The 16,375-nt window shown below is 41.0% G+C and overlaps 2 protein-coding genes across 5 annotated transcripts; one reads left to right on the plus strand and one right to left on the minus strand.

Annotated features, from left to right (window-relative positions):
- Positions 1 to 863: 863 nt before the first annotated feature.
- On the minus strand, positions 864 to 6,899 carry LOC311266314 (alanine aminotransferase 1; the record flags this gene model as incomplete). Of its 3 annotated transcripts, XM_084368616.1 has the most annotated exons (12): positions 6,813 to 6,896; positions 5,448 to 5,599; positions 5,258 to 5,347; positions 5,036 to 5,144; positions 4,296 to 4,429; positions 3,965 to 4,208; positions 3,792 to 3,871; positions 3,550 to 3,686; positions 1,815 to 1,989; positions 1,569 to 1,724; positions 1,363 to 1,475; positions 864 to 954 (listed from the first exon to the last, which is right to left on the minus strand). In XM_084368616.1, the coding sequence occupies exons 2-12, from the start codon at positions 5,556 to 5,558 to the stop codon at positions 864 to 866; spliced, it is 1,440 nt and encodes a 479-aa protein (XP_084224742.1). In that variant the 5' UTR covers positions 5,559 to 5,599; positions 6,813 to 6,896. The 3 variants fall into 3 exon arrangements, with proteins under 3 accessions (XP_084224742.1, XP_084224741.1, XP_084224740.1); XM_084368615.1 differs by lacking the exon at positions 864 to 954 and having other exon boundaries at positions 983 to 1,475; positions 5,448 to 5,625; positions 6,813 to 6,899; XM_084368614.1 differs by lacking the exon at positions 864 to 954 and having other exon boundaries at positions 983 to 1,475.
- sharpin (SHANK-associated RH domain interacting protein) lies at positions 6,836 to 16,124 on the plus strand. 2 transcript variants are annotated; one of them, XM_084368618.1, is made up of 9 exons: positions 6,836 to 7,296; positions 11,399 to 11,573; positions 12,855 to 12,947; positions 13,058 to 13,199; positions 13,288 to 13,378; positions 13,460 to 13,745; positions 14,511 to 14,614; positions 15,121 to 15,219; positions 15,320 to 16,124. In XM_084368618.1, exons 1-9 carry the CDS (start codon positions 7,033 to 7,035, stop codon positions 15,371 to 15,373), a joined length of 1,308 nt encoding a protein of 435 aa, XP_084224744.1. In that variant the 5' UTR covers positions 6,836 to 7,032; the 3' UTR covers positions 15,374 to 16,124. The 2 variants fall into 2 exon arrangements, with proteins under 2 accessions (XP_084224744.1, XP_084224743.1); XM_084368617.1 differs by having other exon boundaries at positions 6,837 to 7,296; positions 15,118 to 15,219.
- Positions 16,125 to 16,375: the final 251 nt, after the last annotated feature.

A 16,375-nucleotide genomic window follows, 5' to 3' on the forward strand; every position in this document is an offset into this window, starting at 1 on the left:
TTGAAGTCATGTGAAAGACATCTGTGTATTGTGCAGCAGAGTCATCTACTGAAGTAAGCAGGCAACCCAGCAAGAAGCTGACAGCACAGGCCTCCCCTGTAGCTCCCCTTGGCAGATGTTTGTAAGAGGCTATTTTGTTAAGTTTCACAAGCTCTCAGCTATTTCTCACAAAACGTCAAGAAAGGAAATATTCTTTCACATGTTTTCCTTATTTAACAAAAGAAACAAATGTACAAGTTTATTTATGTTGGACCATTCAGACACAAGGCACCTCAAAGTTCTTTACAGATGCATGGAAATGCATTAAAAGTATGAAAATGCTGCAGTTGTATTTAACCAAGACGAGCTTAATTCCCTTGCTAACCCGTCTTAAAACACACTCTGGTTTTACGCTGCCCCCTATTTGTATGGGGTATGAATTCAACAGGTAGCCAATCCTTACACATTGCACCTTTTGTTTGTTTTTCCGATAATTTTTGAGTACTTGAGTCTGGAGTGAACTTGCTGAATCAATCATGACTCATGAAGAGCAAAAACGCCCACTACACTGTTGTCTGTTCCTGTTATTTTTTAGGTTAATGATGAACTCCCATGTGTTGAGAGGAAATCCATTCGTTTGGATTTTGGACTGTGGTTTATTATCTATGTTTATTTGCTTTGTGAAAAGCAGAAGTTGAATTTTACTCAAATGAGTAAAGACAGAGGATCATTGGCCAAAGGTCATTATAAAAAAAAAACAAATTGCAAACTGTAAGATGTTCTATTTATTGTAATGAATTCACATGTAACGAGAATGATTTGATCACGGTGAGTAGATGGAAGTGACAGAACAAAACAACTTTTTTTGCTTCAGTGCCTTTAGTTTAAGAAAAGTCCTTCATAAACTGTGTGTGAAAGCAGGTCAGGCGTTTCAGTACTTCTTCCAGTGTTTCCGCAGAGGTCATGATGCAAAACCTGTCGAAAGAAAGGAGGGTTTAATTCATAATTTTTCCACACATCCATTTACAATGTTGAGTTACATTTAAAGTTTCATGCAAAGCTCTAGCTATTAAATAGAAAACAGTCTTTGTGTGTCATAAAGCCTGGTGTAACTGGTGGTTAGACTCATGATGCGCGATTTATAGGTACAAAGTTAATATATTTATCATTCTATAACACAGGGTTGTAGAATAAAATCAATGATGTGTTCATTAAAGTCCTGTATCTCACAAAGCAGATTATATAAATCATGAATAAGTCATAATGGTAGAGCCTGGGGAAAAGAAGCTGCTCTGTAGTCTAGTGGTACGGCAGCGGGTACTTCTGTATCGCTTGCCAGACGGCAGCAGGGTGAGCAGACTAAAGTAGCGTGATGTGTTATACCTGATGTGGTAGGTGCCCTCCTTTTGTCCGTACTCAAAACCAGGGCTGATGAGCAAACCAGCCTCCTCGAGTAGTCTAGAACAGTAGAACGTATCTGGTTCCAGTCCCACTTCCTAAAATAAACAAAAACATGACCAGGTTGAAAATACTTTATTGAGTGATGCATTATTTTTTATGATTATATCTCTGGTTATATCTACTTGAACCTTGGCTTTCTGAATGAATGAAGGTGGGAGGTGCACTCTGGGGAACGCAAATGCGCCTCCTTCCAGTGGTTGGCAGCACAAACCCGGCAGACTGTTTACAACCTCAACAGCTCTCTTTGCGTTATCAGCCAGCGTGTTGCTGATGTTTTGCTTCTCCTGCAGAAGACGGAGTTAAAGGCAAGAGCAAAAGAAAATGTCTCCAGTAGGTCTCTAAGAAAACCACGCTGTGTATCTCTGTGGTCTCACCATATGAAAAAGTGGGTATGAGGGATCTCCTGGTTGTGGAGGGTTCACCATGAGATCCAGGGCAATCTGACCCAACACGGGTGTACAGGTGTCTATCGAGAACCGTGTCAAGATGTACTTCATAACAGCGGGGTCCACATTTACCAGCTCCACGTATCCACAGCGCAGACCACACCTGGTGGGAGAGAGGAGTCCAATCAGTAGCTGTTCTCAAGCTTTCGGTCAAATAGAGATGTTCAAATTTCAGTTTTTCTGAGCCTTTTCTGGGACTTGGCATAAAAGTTGAGATTTGAGAGTTCATTGTTGACCCTGGAAATGAGTCAGCTACTGTTTCCATGGTCAATAATGAACTTTACAGTATATCTTAAGTCTGTTTTTAGTTCTCTAAATTATTTCTTAAGTCTGCAACTTCTGCACGATGCACTTTAGATGAGAGCTGCACTGATTAATCGATAAGTTGAAAATTGTTTGCCTACTATTTTGATGCTTTTGATTAGCTGATTTCCGGCTTCTTAAATTGAAGGATTTGTTCACTATGCCTCTTCTCCGTCCGAATGTACATCCATCTGTCCTTCCGTCCCATTCCTGTGAACGCGATATCTCAATCTTTTTTTTTTTTTTGACTCCAGAGTCGGCAAAAGGACAAATGTCAAGGACACTGTGACCTCATGACACCCTGTTTTCTTGAATGCGATATTTCAAAAATGCCTTGAGGGGATTTTCTCAAATTTGGCACAAATGTCCACATGAACTGATGGTGGCGAAAGGTCAGATGTCAAGGTCACTGTGATTTCACAAGACACATTTTTGGTCATAACTCAAGAATTCAGGACAAAATGTCACAATAAAGTTATGACATTATGTGACATTAAAGGATAAGTACTGTTTTTTACAACCTGGACCTTATTTCTGGCAAAATATATGGTCATTTACTCACCCAGATAACTTTGGTGTCATTCGGCGTCGTTCGGACGAAATTAGATCCAGTGTAGCGGCGATATATCCATATAATGGGAGAGACAGGGCAGCGACACACAGCCTCTATATAACGCATTATCTGCCACGAAACTAGTTAATTTCATCAATATTTTGTTATGAAATGCTAGCGCTATTAGCCTCTGAGTCCGGGCTCGTCTATTGTCAACATCCGGGGTCTGTAGGCTGATCTACTACCTCTGACCTGGAAGATGTCGTCTCTGAGCTGCGCGCGCACCCGCGACAGCGCGCCTTGTTTACCTGTAGCTGCTGTTGCTCGTTTGACCCCGGATGTTGATAACGGACGAGCCCGGACTCGGAGGCTAATAGCGCTAGCATTTCATAACAAAATATTGATGAAATTAACTAGTTTCGTGGCAGATAATGCGTGATATAGAGGCTGTGTGTCGCTGCCCCGTCTCTCCCATTATATGGATATATCGCCGCTACACTGGATCTAATTTCGTCCGAACGACGCCGAATGACACCAAAGTTATCTGGGTGAGTAAATGACCATATATTTTGCCAGAAATAAGGTCCAGGTTGTAAAAAACGGTACTTATCCTTTAAGAGCTGCTGGGTTTTGGACTGTTGTTTGGGAACAGAAGCAATTTGAAGAGCTCGGTTTGAGATCTTGGAAAATGTTTTTGACATTTTAAAGATTATATGATGAATCGAGAAAAAAGACAGCAGCTTAATCGATAATGAAAACAATGGTTAATTGCTTATCGTTAGATACTCATCAGTTCTTAAAACTCACTCTCCGGTTAAGCCTTTGGAGGCTGAGTGGAAGGACGCCAGCTCAACTGAGTCTGAAAAAGGAGGGCCCATCTCAGACAGAACCCTCTTATAAGACACAAACTCACTCTTTTCCCCAAAAACATAGTCCTGATAGACCTGTGGAGGAGAAAACACACAAAATAAATCAAAACATTTTTTTTTTTTACATTTGTCAATTAAATTCATGGTGTCAAGATGACAACAATGCTTTGAGACATCCACCTCATCAGCCAGGAGGAAGAGCCTCTTCTCTGAGACGAACCGGATCACCTCTTGCATTGATTTCCTGCTTTGAACATGACCTATAAGGCAAACATTACACGAAAACATCCATTTGATACTCTTTACTACAAAAATAAACTTGGATGAGCTCCATTCTGGTGAGATTTTAGTACCGGTGGGATTTCCAGGGTTGATGATGTACAGAGCTACAGGCTTACACGCTCCCTTTACAGAGTCCAGCGCTCGATGCAGCTCCCTCACCTGCAGCTCCCAGCCCTGCTCCTCGCTGAGGTAGTAGGGTATGACAACTGCTCCCAGCCCAGTCACGGACATGGGGGTAGTGTTGTGACACGGCACTGGAGACAGCACGCCACTTCTGGGTGAACTCTCTGTGTTCACCAAGATGTGGAGGATGTTCTGTAGGCACAGGAAGAGATCAGGTTAACTTAAAGGTGAGGACGGATTATACATCTACAGCGTGTGTGTGAGTGATGTTGATGTTACCGAGAGTGACCACTGTGACCCGGGGCTGACGCAGATGTTTTCAGGGTTAGATGGAACTCCACCATCTCGTCTCGTTATGAATTCAGAGACTTTGTGGACGATTTCTGGTATACCCATTGTAGCAGTATAAGAACCTGAAGAAGTAACACAGATTCAGAATAATTCTCACAGAGCACACAGACTGATGAGAAAAGCTGAGATGACGCCATAGAACAGGCTGATAATATTATTATTGCTGTTTTTTTATTTAATCTCTTCATTACATCCTCAATCATCGTATGCTTTTCTATTTCTATTGCACAAATTCCTGTGAATTGTTAACAGCACATAAATAATATAACTGTATACTTCTATACTATATATTTTAATGTATTTTGTATTCATTATTCAAACTTATATTATGCAGTAAACAGTGCTGAAGTTACATAGTGCAGAAACAAGGGATAGGGGGACAGAGACATCATTCACCCTATTATAAGACACTGTGCCATCAACATGATTCTGAAGCTGTTATTTTAACGTAATAAAGTTGCACAATGTGTCCTTAATCCAGGCTTTGAGATATCTGTCCCGAAGATTTTCTTGCCACCACCTTGGATATGAATGGTATTTCACTTGTGGTGCTCAAAAATTGAAATATTACACTCACAAAATTAAATGAAAGGCAGAGAGTGTCTTGGTTAGTCTGGATAATCCAAATAAGCACAGTTATTTTCTAATACTGCATGCACAGCCCTTACCTACACTCCCTCCATCACATCCTCCAAGAAGCCTCTGAGCCGTCTGTCTGACGTCCACCGGCAGTTTGCTGCTGTTCACAAGCTGAGGGTAAAGACAGGCTGCGAGTACCTGCAAAATATGAATACACACAGTCCTGTCAGGCAGATTTTTCATCAAAAGAAGATGCATTAACTTGTACATTCAGTTTTAATGCAGCTTGAGTTATCCCTGAGGGTCCTGACCTGTCGAACATATGACAGAGGCTTCACACCTCCCTTGTGCGGGTCGCCCGAGTACACGTCTAACACTTCTTGGTATGGCTTTTTGACTCCCTACAGACAGGTGGATTTAAAGCAGAGGTTACAGATATCACAACACAAACCATAGTGCAGACATGACAATTCATTTTTCTGTTTTTTTATTTTTTTTCACCTGTCTGAGCTCTTCGTTGATCCGACTTGCTTGTCTGGCCAGGATTGAATACTCCAAAGGCTTCATGTTCCTCACATTTGGATTGATCTCCTGCAGGACAGACATCTTCATAATTTCTCTTCACTACGTTCAGAGCGGCGGCTGGTGTTGAGCTGACCAGAGACGAGACAAGCTGTGTCTTACAAATAAAATGATTTTTGCTTGTTAAACATACACACAGAAGATGTGTTGTGAGTAATATTTAACAGAAAGAAGTTCAATGACAGGCTGCTGTTGGCAGGATGTCCTTTTATTTATTAACTAGAACACAAACATTTCAATAACATATTTACTACACTGTGCAATGATCTAAATCTTGATCCAAGACTTAAGGTTTAAGAGATGTGCTGCATTTGCACTCAGGTGTCCTCATGAAGGCTAAAAATCATTTACAGCTCATATGATGTTTTAACTGGCACAAGGAAAAGGACAGACACTGGCATCCAGTTAGTCTTAAGATCCACTTCTATGTAATTGATGTGCTGTCAAAAATATCTTTAGCAAGTACTGTATGTTAAACATTAAAAAAAGTTTAACATTAAAGTAACATAATTTAACAAAATTCTCATTTTAACTCTTGAAATCCTGTAACTCATCTCTGTGAACATAATTTTCTTGTTAAGTAATGTCATTATGCCGTTACATCCGTAAGAAGTGTTTGTTTCATGTATTTATTTGTATTTGTTATTGACTGTTTCACTTTTGTGCTGATTTATTGCGTCTTGTCTTCAATTTGTGAGACTGCAGAAACAGTTGGTGCTTAATTTGATTACTTTGCTGTTTTTCTTGCCAATAAAATATAAAGGTGCATATGTTAATGATTCATAAGTAGAAAGTGCTCTGTAGAAATAGCATTATATCTGTTTTAGGGTAGTCTTTATAGTTAAAGAGCATTAGTGGTGGGGCATTACTGTATTATTTTATTAACTTATTAAGAGGAATTATAATTGTTCTGTATTCTATATATGTATATATCTTTTTTAAATCAAGTATTACTTCTAACATAATGTTAATTTGCCCCAGAAGTTTATGTTAAATTTTGTAGCTTAGTTACTTATAATTGCTTGTTTTTATGTTATTTTGTTGCTCTTGTCATTTCCTGTTTTATTGTTTTTTAGTTTTAATGTGATGGACAGCAAACAGTTTTAATCCACAGCCTGTTTTTTTCGGTTGCTCTGCTGTTATAAAGCGAAATAAAAACAAAAAATAAACATTTATATTAATATTGTGTTTAATATAATTTTGAGTGCTGCTTTAGTGTGACTTATATGTGAGGTCGGATGCCTCACGCTCAAGTTTCTACGCGGACATAAATAAGAGACGTACCCCAGTACTTCCTGTTTTGTTTTTCTTTCGCTCCGTGCCTGCTCGGGTCGAGTCGATATGGAAGAAATTGCGAGGCGAGGAGACAACCACAGCCTGTCCGTGAAGAAACGCGGTCTCTCTGAACACTGTCGGACCTTATAAAGCAAACAGGAGCGGCGGGCAGCAGCAACACCTGCCGCGGGGCTTCCGACACCCTCTCCCCGCCTCTGGTGTCCGCGACATGGCTCTCAGCTCGGGCGGCTGGGCTCCTCCAGCCCCGGTCCCTGCCTCGTCTCAACAGGCTGCGTGTGGCGGGCCTGCGCCGACGGCTTGCTGCAGTACTGTTTTAATGTCAGTCCGGGTGTCGGTGTGCCATTCCGGGATCCGGCCCCTGTGCCTCCCCGGAGCGGGCAGCGAGGCTCTGCGCCTCCAGCTCAGCATGGACCCGAGCCGGGCCGGAGAGTTCCGACTGGCGCTACGAGATACGAGCGGAAACCGCAGTGTGGTGAGCTTTCACACGTACACCTGAGTGTTTAGACGTCGTGTTGTCGTTGCCCGTTTTAAAGATGTTTGTCATGAGCCCCCCCTTTTTTAAATCACATTTATATTTTATAGCAGAATAGGCCCGTACACGCCATTTTATGGAGCCCAATACATGCAGCTCCACAGATTCAGATCTGTGGGTAAAATCACATCAGATTTCATTAAGTGCATGTGGATGTACTGCAACATGGCCCGAGGCTCTCCTATAAGTGTCATGAGGATCTACTTTTACATATATCCACCAAACAGACTGTAGATCAGCAGCCTTTTAGCTTTCCTTCATCATTTGCTTCTCACTCACCTGACAATAACTACCAGTCAGTGATAATACATTATAGCTTATGCCACATGAAAAGCATCAAATTGTAATAATAGAATATGTTTTCTCAGTTGCACTTTCATTTTCATACTTCCCATAACCATCACACCTTTAGTTTTAATAGAATCATAACATCATCGGGGGAAATCCTTCATCTGAACGTACTGATGAACCACTGCAGTGAGACTCTTCCAACTAACTCCAACTCTTTCTCCTTAATTGTGAACCCAGGACACTACCAGCTGTCAACCTTGTATTTGTCATATGTGACCTGACAAGATTTATGAGACATGTGTCATCACAGTTGACACCTTGCGTCTTGTTGAACGTCTTATTCATCCATTCAAACTTAACTTTTGATTACTCAAGCATGGGCTGAGACTTATTCTTGTCCCCGAAACTCTTAACGATTCTTCTCGCCAGATAGCAGTGAGACAATCTTGAGATGTTAAACCTTGAAAATTGATTTTTGTGAGTATCTTTTTTAGCTGTGGCTTCTTTATTTACACCTCGGGTGGCGAAAAGAGACTTTCTTTGAGATAAAAAGTGTTGTTGACAAGTGTATTTGTTATCGTAGACAATAAAACCGTTATAAATACCATTGTGGAACATTAGTGAGCAGGAACAGGAAGTTTCGGCGCCCCACAGACCCACTTTCAAAACAGATCAAAAGTGTATTTACCTACATGCTTTGCCACCGCTTCAACCTACACCAATAACAATCAATGCAGGATTTACGGTAAGTTGTCTGTATCCAACCTGAGCAGGAGAAACTGCTTTACCGCCAAACAGGACAACCAGTGACTTGTTAAAGGGACAGTCCAACAATGATGTAACATTGCACTTCCATGAAGTCGGGGGGGCCCCTGGAAACAGATTTTTAATAAAGAAGTCTAAAATTGAAGCAGCGGAGGCACAGGTGTCCTGACTTTTAGTTCCTACCTCCTAGTCAGCGTAAAAGCTCCAAAAACTCTGGGTGCTACAATTCCCACAATGACAATAAATGCAGTAATGTCAATGATTAGACCCTCCCTGCCGGCTAATCTGTCTCCTCTTTCAAACTCCACACTCCAAAATGTTAGTGTCAGGCCCGATTCAAGACAATGTCATAATATGGAGAGTTGTCAAAAATGTCACTACGTATCGATCCTGAATGTTTTTGAAACGGTTTCAACACTCATATTCTGCGGTATCGATGCTCCAGTGTCAACTGCTTTTTTTTCGCTCTCTTCTCCGACAGCCAGTTGTCTCACACGGCATCGCTGCACACTGCAGTGTCCACATAGCCCGACCTCCTCCAGAAGTAAATTCACTTAAATGCTGTTGTTCTGAACCCACTTTACACAGACTATATGTTTATTTATTTTTACCGAACATGGTTTCAAATATCAATATCTTTTAAGGTATTGTATCGTAGTTAGAAATCCCAGTAACGTGATAACACTGGTAACAAGTAAATTGATCCTCATCTGTAAAATTGGTGGAGTGTCCCTTTTTAAATAGTTAAACCTAAATGATCAGTTGACGGTCACAGTTGTCCTCATAAGCTTTCCTCCTTGATATGACATGATAGAGGGGACACACACGGAGCCGCAATTTGGGATTATTGTCATTGTTCGATTATTTTCTCGACTAATCGATTAGTTGTTTCGTCTGTAAAATGTCGGAAAATGGTGAAGAATCGATCTGTTTTGTCCTCAAATGTTTTGTTTTGTCCACATCTCAAAGATATTCAGTTCACTGAGTGAAGAAACCAGAAAATTCAGAAAATTTAACCTAAAAGAACAACAACACTCAAACTGATTAATCGATTCATCAAAAAAGTTGATGATTAATTGAATATTTGACAAGTAGTAATTTAATTGTTGCCACTCTGGACACAGGATCTTCTTTTGGTCACAGCTGGATGTTTTTGGGTTGATGGAAGCCTTTCATTATTTTCATAATTTCATCCTAATTTTTCACCAACCAGCAAACCTTTTGCTGTCTGTCCTCTTTGCAAATAGGTGTCACTGTATCACGGTCTTGGCCTTTACAGCCTTATTGCTGTTTCTTTATAATTTGTCCCTCTCTGAACTCACACTGTGCTTGTTGAACAGCATCTTTAGAGGATGCATTTACGCTCAGTTGTAGTGTGGAGCTAACGTGATGAGTTGTTTGACAGAAAATCAGTCTGCACATATTTTAATAATCTGCTTGTCTTTTCTTAATACTAAAATTGCAAACATTCATTGGTTTTCCTTGTCAAAACTAATTGTAAACTTAATATTAGGCAGTTTTAGGCAGTTGGTTGAATAAAAATATCGTTTTGGACTGTTGGTCGGACAAAAGAAGACATTTGAAAACGTCACTTTGAGCTCCGGGAAGTTGTGATGAGCAGTTTTCACAATTTCTGACATTTTACAGACGAAGCGATTAAATTGATCAATCGTAAAAATAATCAGCAGATTATTCAATAATGAAAACTTTTGTTAGTTGCAACCCTAGTTTCCGATTGAAGAGAAAGTATTCTTCACACAATATTAGATAATTAGATTTTTTAGATGATATATGAAGGTAACTACAGGGCTGAACTGCTGACACACTGTGGGACTCATTTCAGTACAGGCTCAGGTTCTTTCAGTATTATGGGTGATTACTGTCAATGACTCCCAACTGTCGACGCACATGCTTGATCAAGCCTGAAGTTGACCTCACGTCAAACTCATCCTGTCTCACTTCATCCCAACTTGACTCACAAATCCGTCCTTTGTTTGTCAAGTTCACTATGTGCCGTGTTCCTTAAATATGACGGGCTCGCTGTCGGCTTTTCATCTGTAGAATCTCGAGTCAGACACATTTCCCCCCCGACACTTGAGATGCTTCTTGATTTGCATGGCGCTCCTTTGATCCCAGCTTCTTTTAGCTCGTCGGTTGGAGCTGGCAAACTTTTCGCACACACTCATATCAGAGTGTGTGTGCACACTCTCTCTGGCAGCAGGCAAATCCCTCTCGGCTGCTTTTGTCTACCCACAACAAACATCAGTGCCCTAATGACTCCCTCTATACCCACAGTGAATGTTAGAGGGCAGATTATGTGTAAAATGTCTGTGCGCTGCAAAACTCAGAACTCCACTAGCTTTCTGACATATTTAAGGGGATTATTTCCTTTTTTTAATACTATAATACTCCTGAGGTGCAGTTTGCACTTTATTTTGTATTGAATTTTTTGTTAGAAAGGTGGATATAAACAACTAAGAAAAGGTCATCAGCAATGTTCTACCATATATGAGTTGTTAAAAATGCCAAAAGCTGCCTTCATTAGTCGACGAATTCAACGTAATTTTGCTTCTTTCCAAAAGAAAACGCAAAATGCTCTAATAGTCATCAGAAACATTCAATAGTTGTAGCTTTTCAAACGTGACGATTTGAAATTTAATTGAACGCCTTTGATTTTGGACTGCTGATCGGACAAACAACCAATTTGAAGGTGTCACTTTGAGACATGATAGAGGACATTTCTCCCTATTTTTCACATTTTATAGACTAAATGATAATCGATGAATCAAGAAAAAATGATTAATCATTAAAGTTGCAGTCCTATCTTTTGAATTTGACAGTTTTGGGATTACTTGATAAAACCTTTTCATTCTTTTATTTTTGCAAAAAGAAGTAGAATAAATGCATTTCTCTTCCTACAAAGTGGCCTCACAGAATAACAATATGCTAATTGACACCATGTTTTTTTTTTGTTTTTCACCCTCAGTTCATTGCAGAGTTTGACCTGCGCTCGGTGCAGTATGAGGTCAAGTCCCCTCGCTGCCACGAGATGCGTCTCGCTGCTCCGCCCCACGACTGCATCCGCTTCAACTTCCGCTGCGACCGCGAAGCCGAGGAGTGGGCCACGGTGGTGATGTCATCGCTCAGAGAGGCACACAGAGGTCAGTTGACGACTGCTCTCTTTATTCCTCACCATGCTTTGTTTACAATGAACTGTGATTTCTGTTCAGATGGATCAGACATTTGTTGATATTTTAATAATAGCTAAATGAATAACAATTTATCAGTCAAACATACATTTAATTTAAACTTAAGAATATACATGTATAAATAATATCAGTTTTTAATAAACAGCACAACACTTATAACTATGCTGAATATCATTTTTGAGAAAAACAGACAAATTTAACTACACTTTAACTACATTCTTTATTTACATTATATGTTCTTCCCGTGTAACAGTGTTTATGTGTATTGTGCTGGTTAAATAAATTAGTGGCTGTCCTAGGATGGGAATATGCCAAAAGAAAGATTGGCATCAATAGACAAACTGGATTTGGCAAGAAAAACTATAGTCAAGAAACACAGCATGTCATCTGTGGCCTCGGGCGAATAAAAGGGACAAATAAAGAAATCTGTGAAAAGTTTAAAAACAGATTTTGCCTGCAAGCAAAGTAAACAGGAAGGACACATGGAAGGACAGAGAGACCAGATGTATTGTACCTTAAGGTCTTCAGGCTTTTTATCACTGTTTGTTCAATATTTTAGAAACACGCAGGCGAGGCTGGTTTTTAAAGTAACACATGTATCGTTTGTGCTCTGAAACCTTGAACAAAAAAGACTGGAGAGTTTTTAGGTGGCTGTAAAGTTTGTTTAGTTCAGGTACAAATGCAACTCAAACAATTAATCAGTTACTTTTAAAGTCCAGTGTGTAGGGTTTAGTGGCATCTGGTGATGAGTTTGCAGATTGCAGCCAACTGAACAACCCTCTTCTCGCTCTCCCTGCGCTAGCTGCTAAAAACATGAAAAACACGAGAGGTCCTCTCTAGAGCCAGTGTTTGGTTTGTCCATGCTGGGTTACTGTAGAAACACGACGGACTCCGTGGAAGAGGAACCGCTCCCTCTGTAGATATAAAGGGCTATTTATATAGTAATGGAAAAACCGCTGTCCTTGCTATTAGATTATTATACACTAATGAATATAATATTAATTTCTGTCCCTAAATCCTGCACACTGGACATTTAAAGTGTAGTGGGTGTAAATTAAATACACATAAGGAAATATGTGTGTGTCTGTGACCTTGGTTTTGCTGATATGTAAGTTTCTTTTATCAGCCAAGTACAGCTAGAATAAATACTGATATCAGTTGGTATAGTGTTGTGTTGACAGCCACGTGTTTTCAGCACTTCTGTAACACAGTTTCTTGTTTCTCCTCTGACAGTTGCAAATATTAACACGTGTGAATCAGATGGCAGACACAACCACACAGGAGCAGCTGTGGAGCAGTGGAGCTCGGCATCGCTGCCGCTCACCGGTGGGTTTATCCGCTTACCTTCATGTATTTTCCTCTTTTCTCTCGGCTCATAACATGCTCTAAAAATGTCACTTTTGATTGCTACCTTCTTTTGTTTTTTTTTTTTATAGAGGAGCTTTGTTTGGAGCTCACCAGGGCGATTGAAGCCGGTGACACGCAAGCAGCTTCACAACACGCATCCGCTCTGGCTCGGCAGAGAGCAGCGCTGACGATTCAACTGTCTGAAAAGAACTACGCAGACGGAGAAATCGGGTGAGAGATGAGTAGATTTGTTCAAGGTCGTTATGACTGATGCTTCTTCTAGGTAGTTGCAGCTCATATTTCCATGTCTGTGTTGCAGTCTATCCGTGGTAGTGGAGGATGTTTCGTCATCCTGTTGTGTCACAGTGAAAGTCTTTCCTTACATGACTGTGGCTGCACTCAAGCAACAGGTCAGAAATCTACCAATCAACCAATAATTATCAAATGAGTGTAATAGATTTTCATTCGCTCACTCACACCCTCTTCTTCAGGTGTTTCTCGAGTACGGCTTCCATCCTCGCGTGCAGCGCTGGGTGATCGGTCAGTGCTTGTGCACCGAGCCGAGGTCGCTGGCCTCCTACGGGGTGCAGAAGGACGGCGATACAGCATACCTGTACCTGATCTCCGCCCGACAAGCCCGTATCACCCGCCAGCTGTTCCAGCAGGACCTGGAGAGCGCCCTCCTCGCCCCACCTCTCCCGCCAGGCAACGGCCCCACATCCCAAGACTGGAGGGGTTACAGCACCCTGCCCTCGAGGCTACCCCACAACAACCAGGGTGAGTTCAACAAATGTTTCCGCCCTGTCACAGAACGTCTTTAGGATTTAAAACTCTAAATATGAGGTTAAAGTGCTGTCATCCAGCCTTAACATGTTCAAGGGTGTTCATATTCACATTGGGTGAACAGGGCACGGTTTTATTCCTAGTCTCCATGACGATGAAGCAGGACAGTGGACCAAAACATGCAGGCGGAGCAGGAATCTTTGAGTCAAACTGCAGTTTTCTGCACTGACCCAGTTAGTCACTTGACCTCAATCCTTTAGCTCGTGTGTTTGACTTCCTAAAGACCAGACTGAAGGCAAACACTCCTTAAAGCCCAGCTGAACATCTTCAGAGTAAATATTAAGTATCCAGTGATGTCTGTGGACTTTCGAGTCTCTAGCCATACAGTGTACTTCAGTACAGGTTTGGTCAGTTATTCATTAATTTCATCATCCACACAAAGATGTGAAAATCTTAGAAAATCATTCACATAAGTTGTCAGTATTTTTGCTCTTCTTGTAGTGTTTGAAAATCTCTAACAGTTAATTTCATTCAGTCTTTCCTTCTTAAATTGTAAATCTGATGTGGATGTAAGCCTGGTCACTTGGTCAACGTGGTCAACCCTGCAGTGATTGTTTGATTTCAAAGCCAGTGTGCTGAAGTACAACAGAAACACCAGACAAAATATGTCCAACTATTTTCTGAATCTCATTCTGAATGCTTTATTCAAACTAGAGAAAGCACACCGCTCTATAAACTTGTTGTTTTTGTCAACTTCAGGCAGCACAGGTGGAGGAAGCGACAGACCAGGTGACATCAAAGATGTCCTTGACATCGAGCATCTGCAGCTGAATGATCAGACCAACAAAGCCAATAAAACACAGGTATGTTTGCAGTCTATACTGACGATGAGGCAGTAGACATGATGAGAGAAAGTTATAGTTTGATTTTTAACTTTTGCTCCACCTGGTACTCTTCATCGGTGCATTTGTATGGTGCGTAGTATTTTAGATTTCCCAATCTCAGTATTGACATTTTAGATTTCCCAATCTCAGTATTGACATGGTGATCCTCAAGGACAAAATAGTCTTGATCTAGTGCTAGTTACAATAGTCACACAGTCTAGTCCAGTGTAATAGTGCTATTTCCAAGTTTTTCACCTTATTCATTTATAAGAAATGTAAAGAGACATGATCCTAGAATAAAACCCTGTGAGTAGTTTTTAGAAACTCCAACAATGGTTGTGTTCGGATTTTGTAAATACTTTTCTACCTTAACACTGGAGAAGCTGCTACTTTATCATGTAGAGAGGCTAGGCTAATACATATAGACGTGGTTTGGTAGAAATGATTCCTCTTTAAATCTGTGTGAACTCACATCCTCTCAGCAGACGGAGTGGGCTTGCCCCTCATGCACTTTCATCAACAAGCCGTCCCGCCCGGGCTGCGAAATCTGCGCTACAGCCAGACCTGACACACACATCCAGCAGGTACAGGTGCATAAACATCTGACAATCAATACTTTTGTACTGCTCTAACATTTTCCCTCAGTGACGCTCTCCTTTTTTTGTCTTATATTCTCTCTCACAGGAGAGAGGAAGGAGAGAGGATCGAGGAGAGTCTGGTTTAAGCAGCAGCAGCTGACTGCACATCACCGCTGTGTGGTCGCCATCTCTCATCCACTTACCCACACATACACACACACATGGAGCGAGGATGCTAAATGTGCCATGTACATGTTGACAAAAATACTCACATAAAGACTGTCAAGTGCACTGAGAGTCCTCTGACAGCTGGGCCGGCTGCTGAAGACGTTTGAAGCACTGTAGCATGACGCAGAGCGGCACTGGCCGAGGCTCAGACGATGAACTGCAGACAGAGCGCGCCAGCTTTAACCATTGGACATGACCATGACATACATTTGAGCTTGGCCTGATCTCTTTATTTATTTTACAGGGTATGTGTGGTGCAGACAACACAGACAGCCTAATATTTATTTTAGGTGAGAGAGACGTCACGCGCGTTCTTTTGCATTTGATTGCAGCCGAAGACGAGGGGACATTCAGTTTCTGCCGACTGTGAAGTGAGAGGAGAGGTGAAGCCTTGTGCAATACCCTGTTCTGTCTGTTAGTGCGTCACCTGCTGGTGCCATAAATAATGTTGGAAGCCATGGCTGTGAAGAGAGGGTTCGTTTACAGGGTTGTCAAGTGCTTTTATTTTTTATAACATCGTATCGAGTGTATTATTTTTAACAAGCTGCATTGAGTAATTGATGTACATTTTAGCGGTTGATCTAATTTTACTCAATTCTGAGCTGTGACAGCAATGGAATGATTTGTTTTCAGTACATAATACTGTAAAAACTTGCATTAGCTGAATAAACATAAAGGAACTAAACAAATCCAGTTTGTCTATTGATTTATTGTCCTTGATAGAATAATTGTATTTATACACCCGATTTTACAGATGAAGCTCAGTTTATCCGAGTACTTCTCGGCCTGGGATACACTAGTGTAATCTCAACAGTGTCTCACGAGGGAATTTTCCAAAGTCTTAAGAAAATGAAAGCCTCTTTGATTTTGCTTTAGGATTGAATTTTTTAGCAGAAGAGCTTGTTTTTCATTTCAACATGGAGTTTGAAAGATG

This window comes from Pagrus pagrus, assembly GCF_965226575.1.
Source record: "Pagrus pagrus genome assembly, chromosome: 12".
Lineage (NCBI taxonomy): Eukaryota > Metazoa > Chordata > Actinopteri > Spariformes > Sparidae > Pagrus > Pagrus pagrus.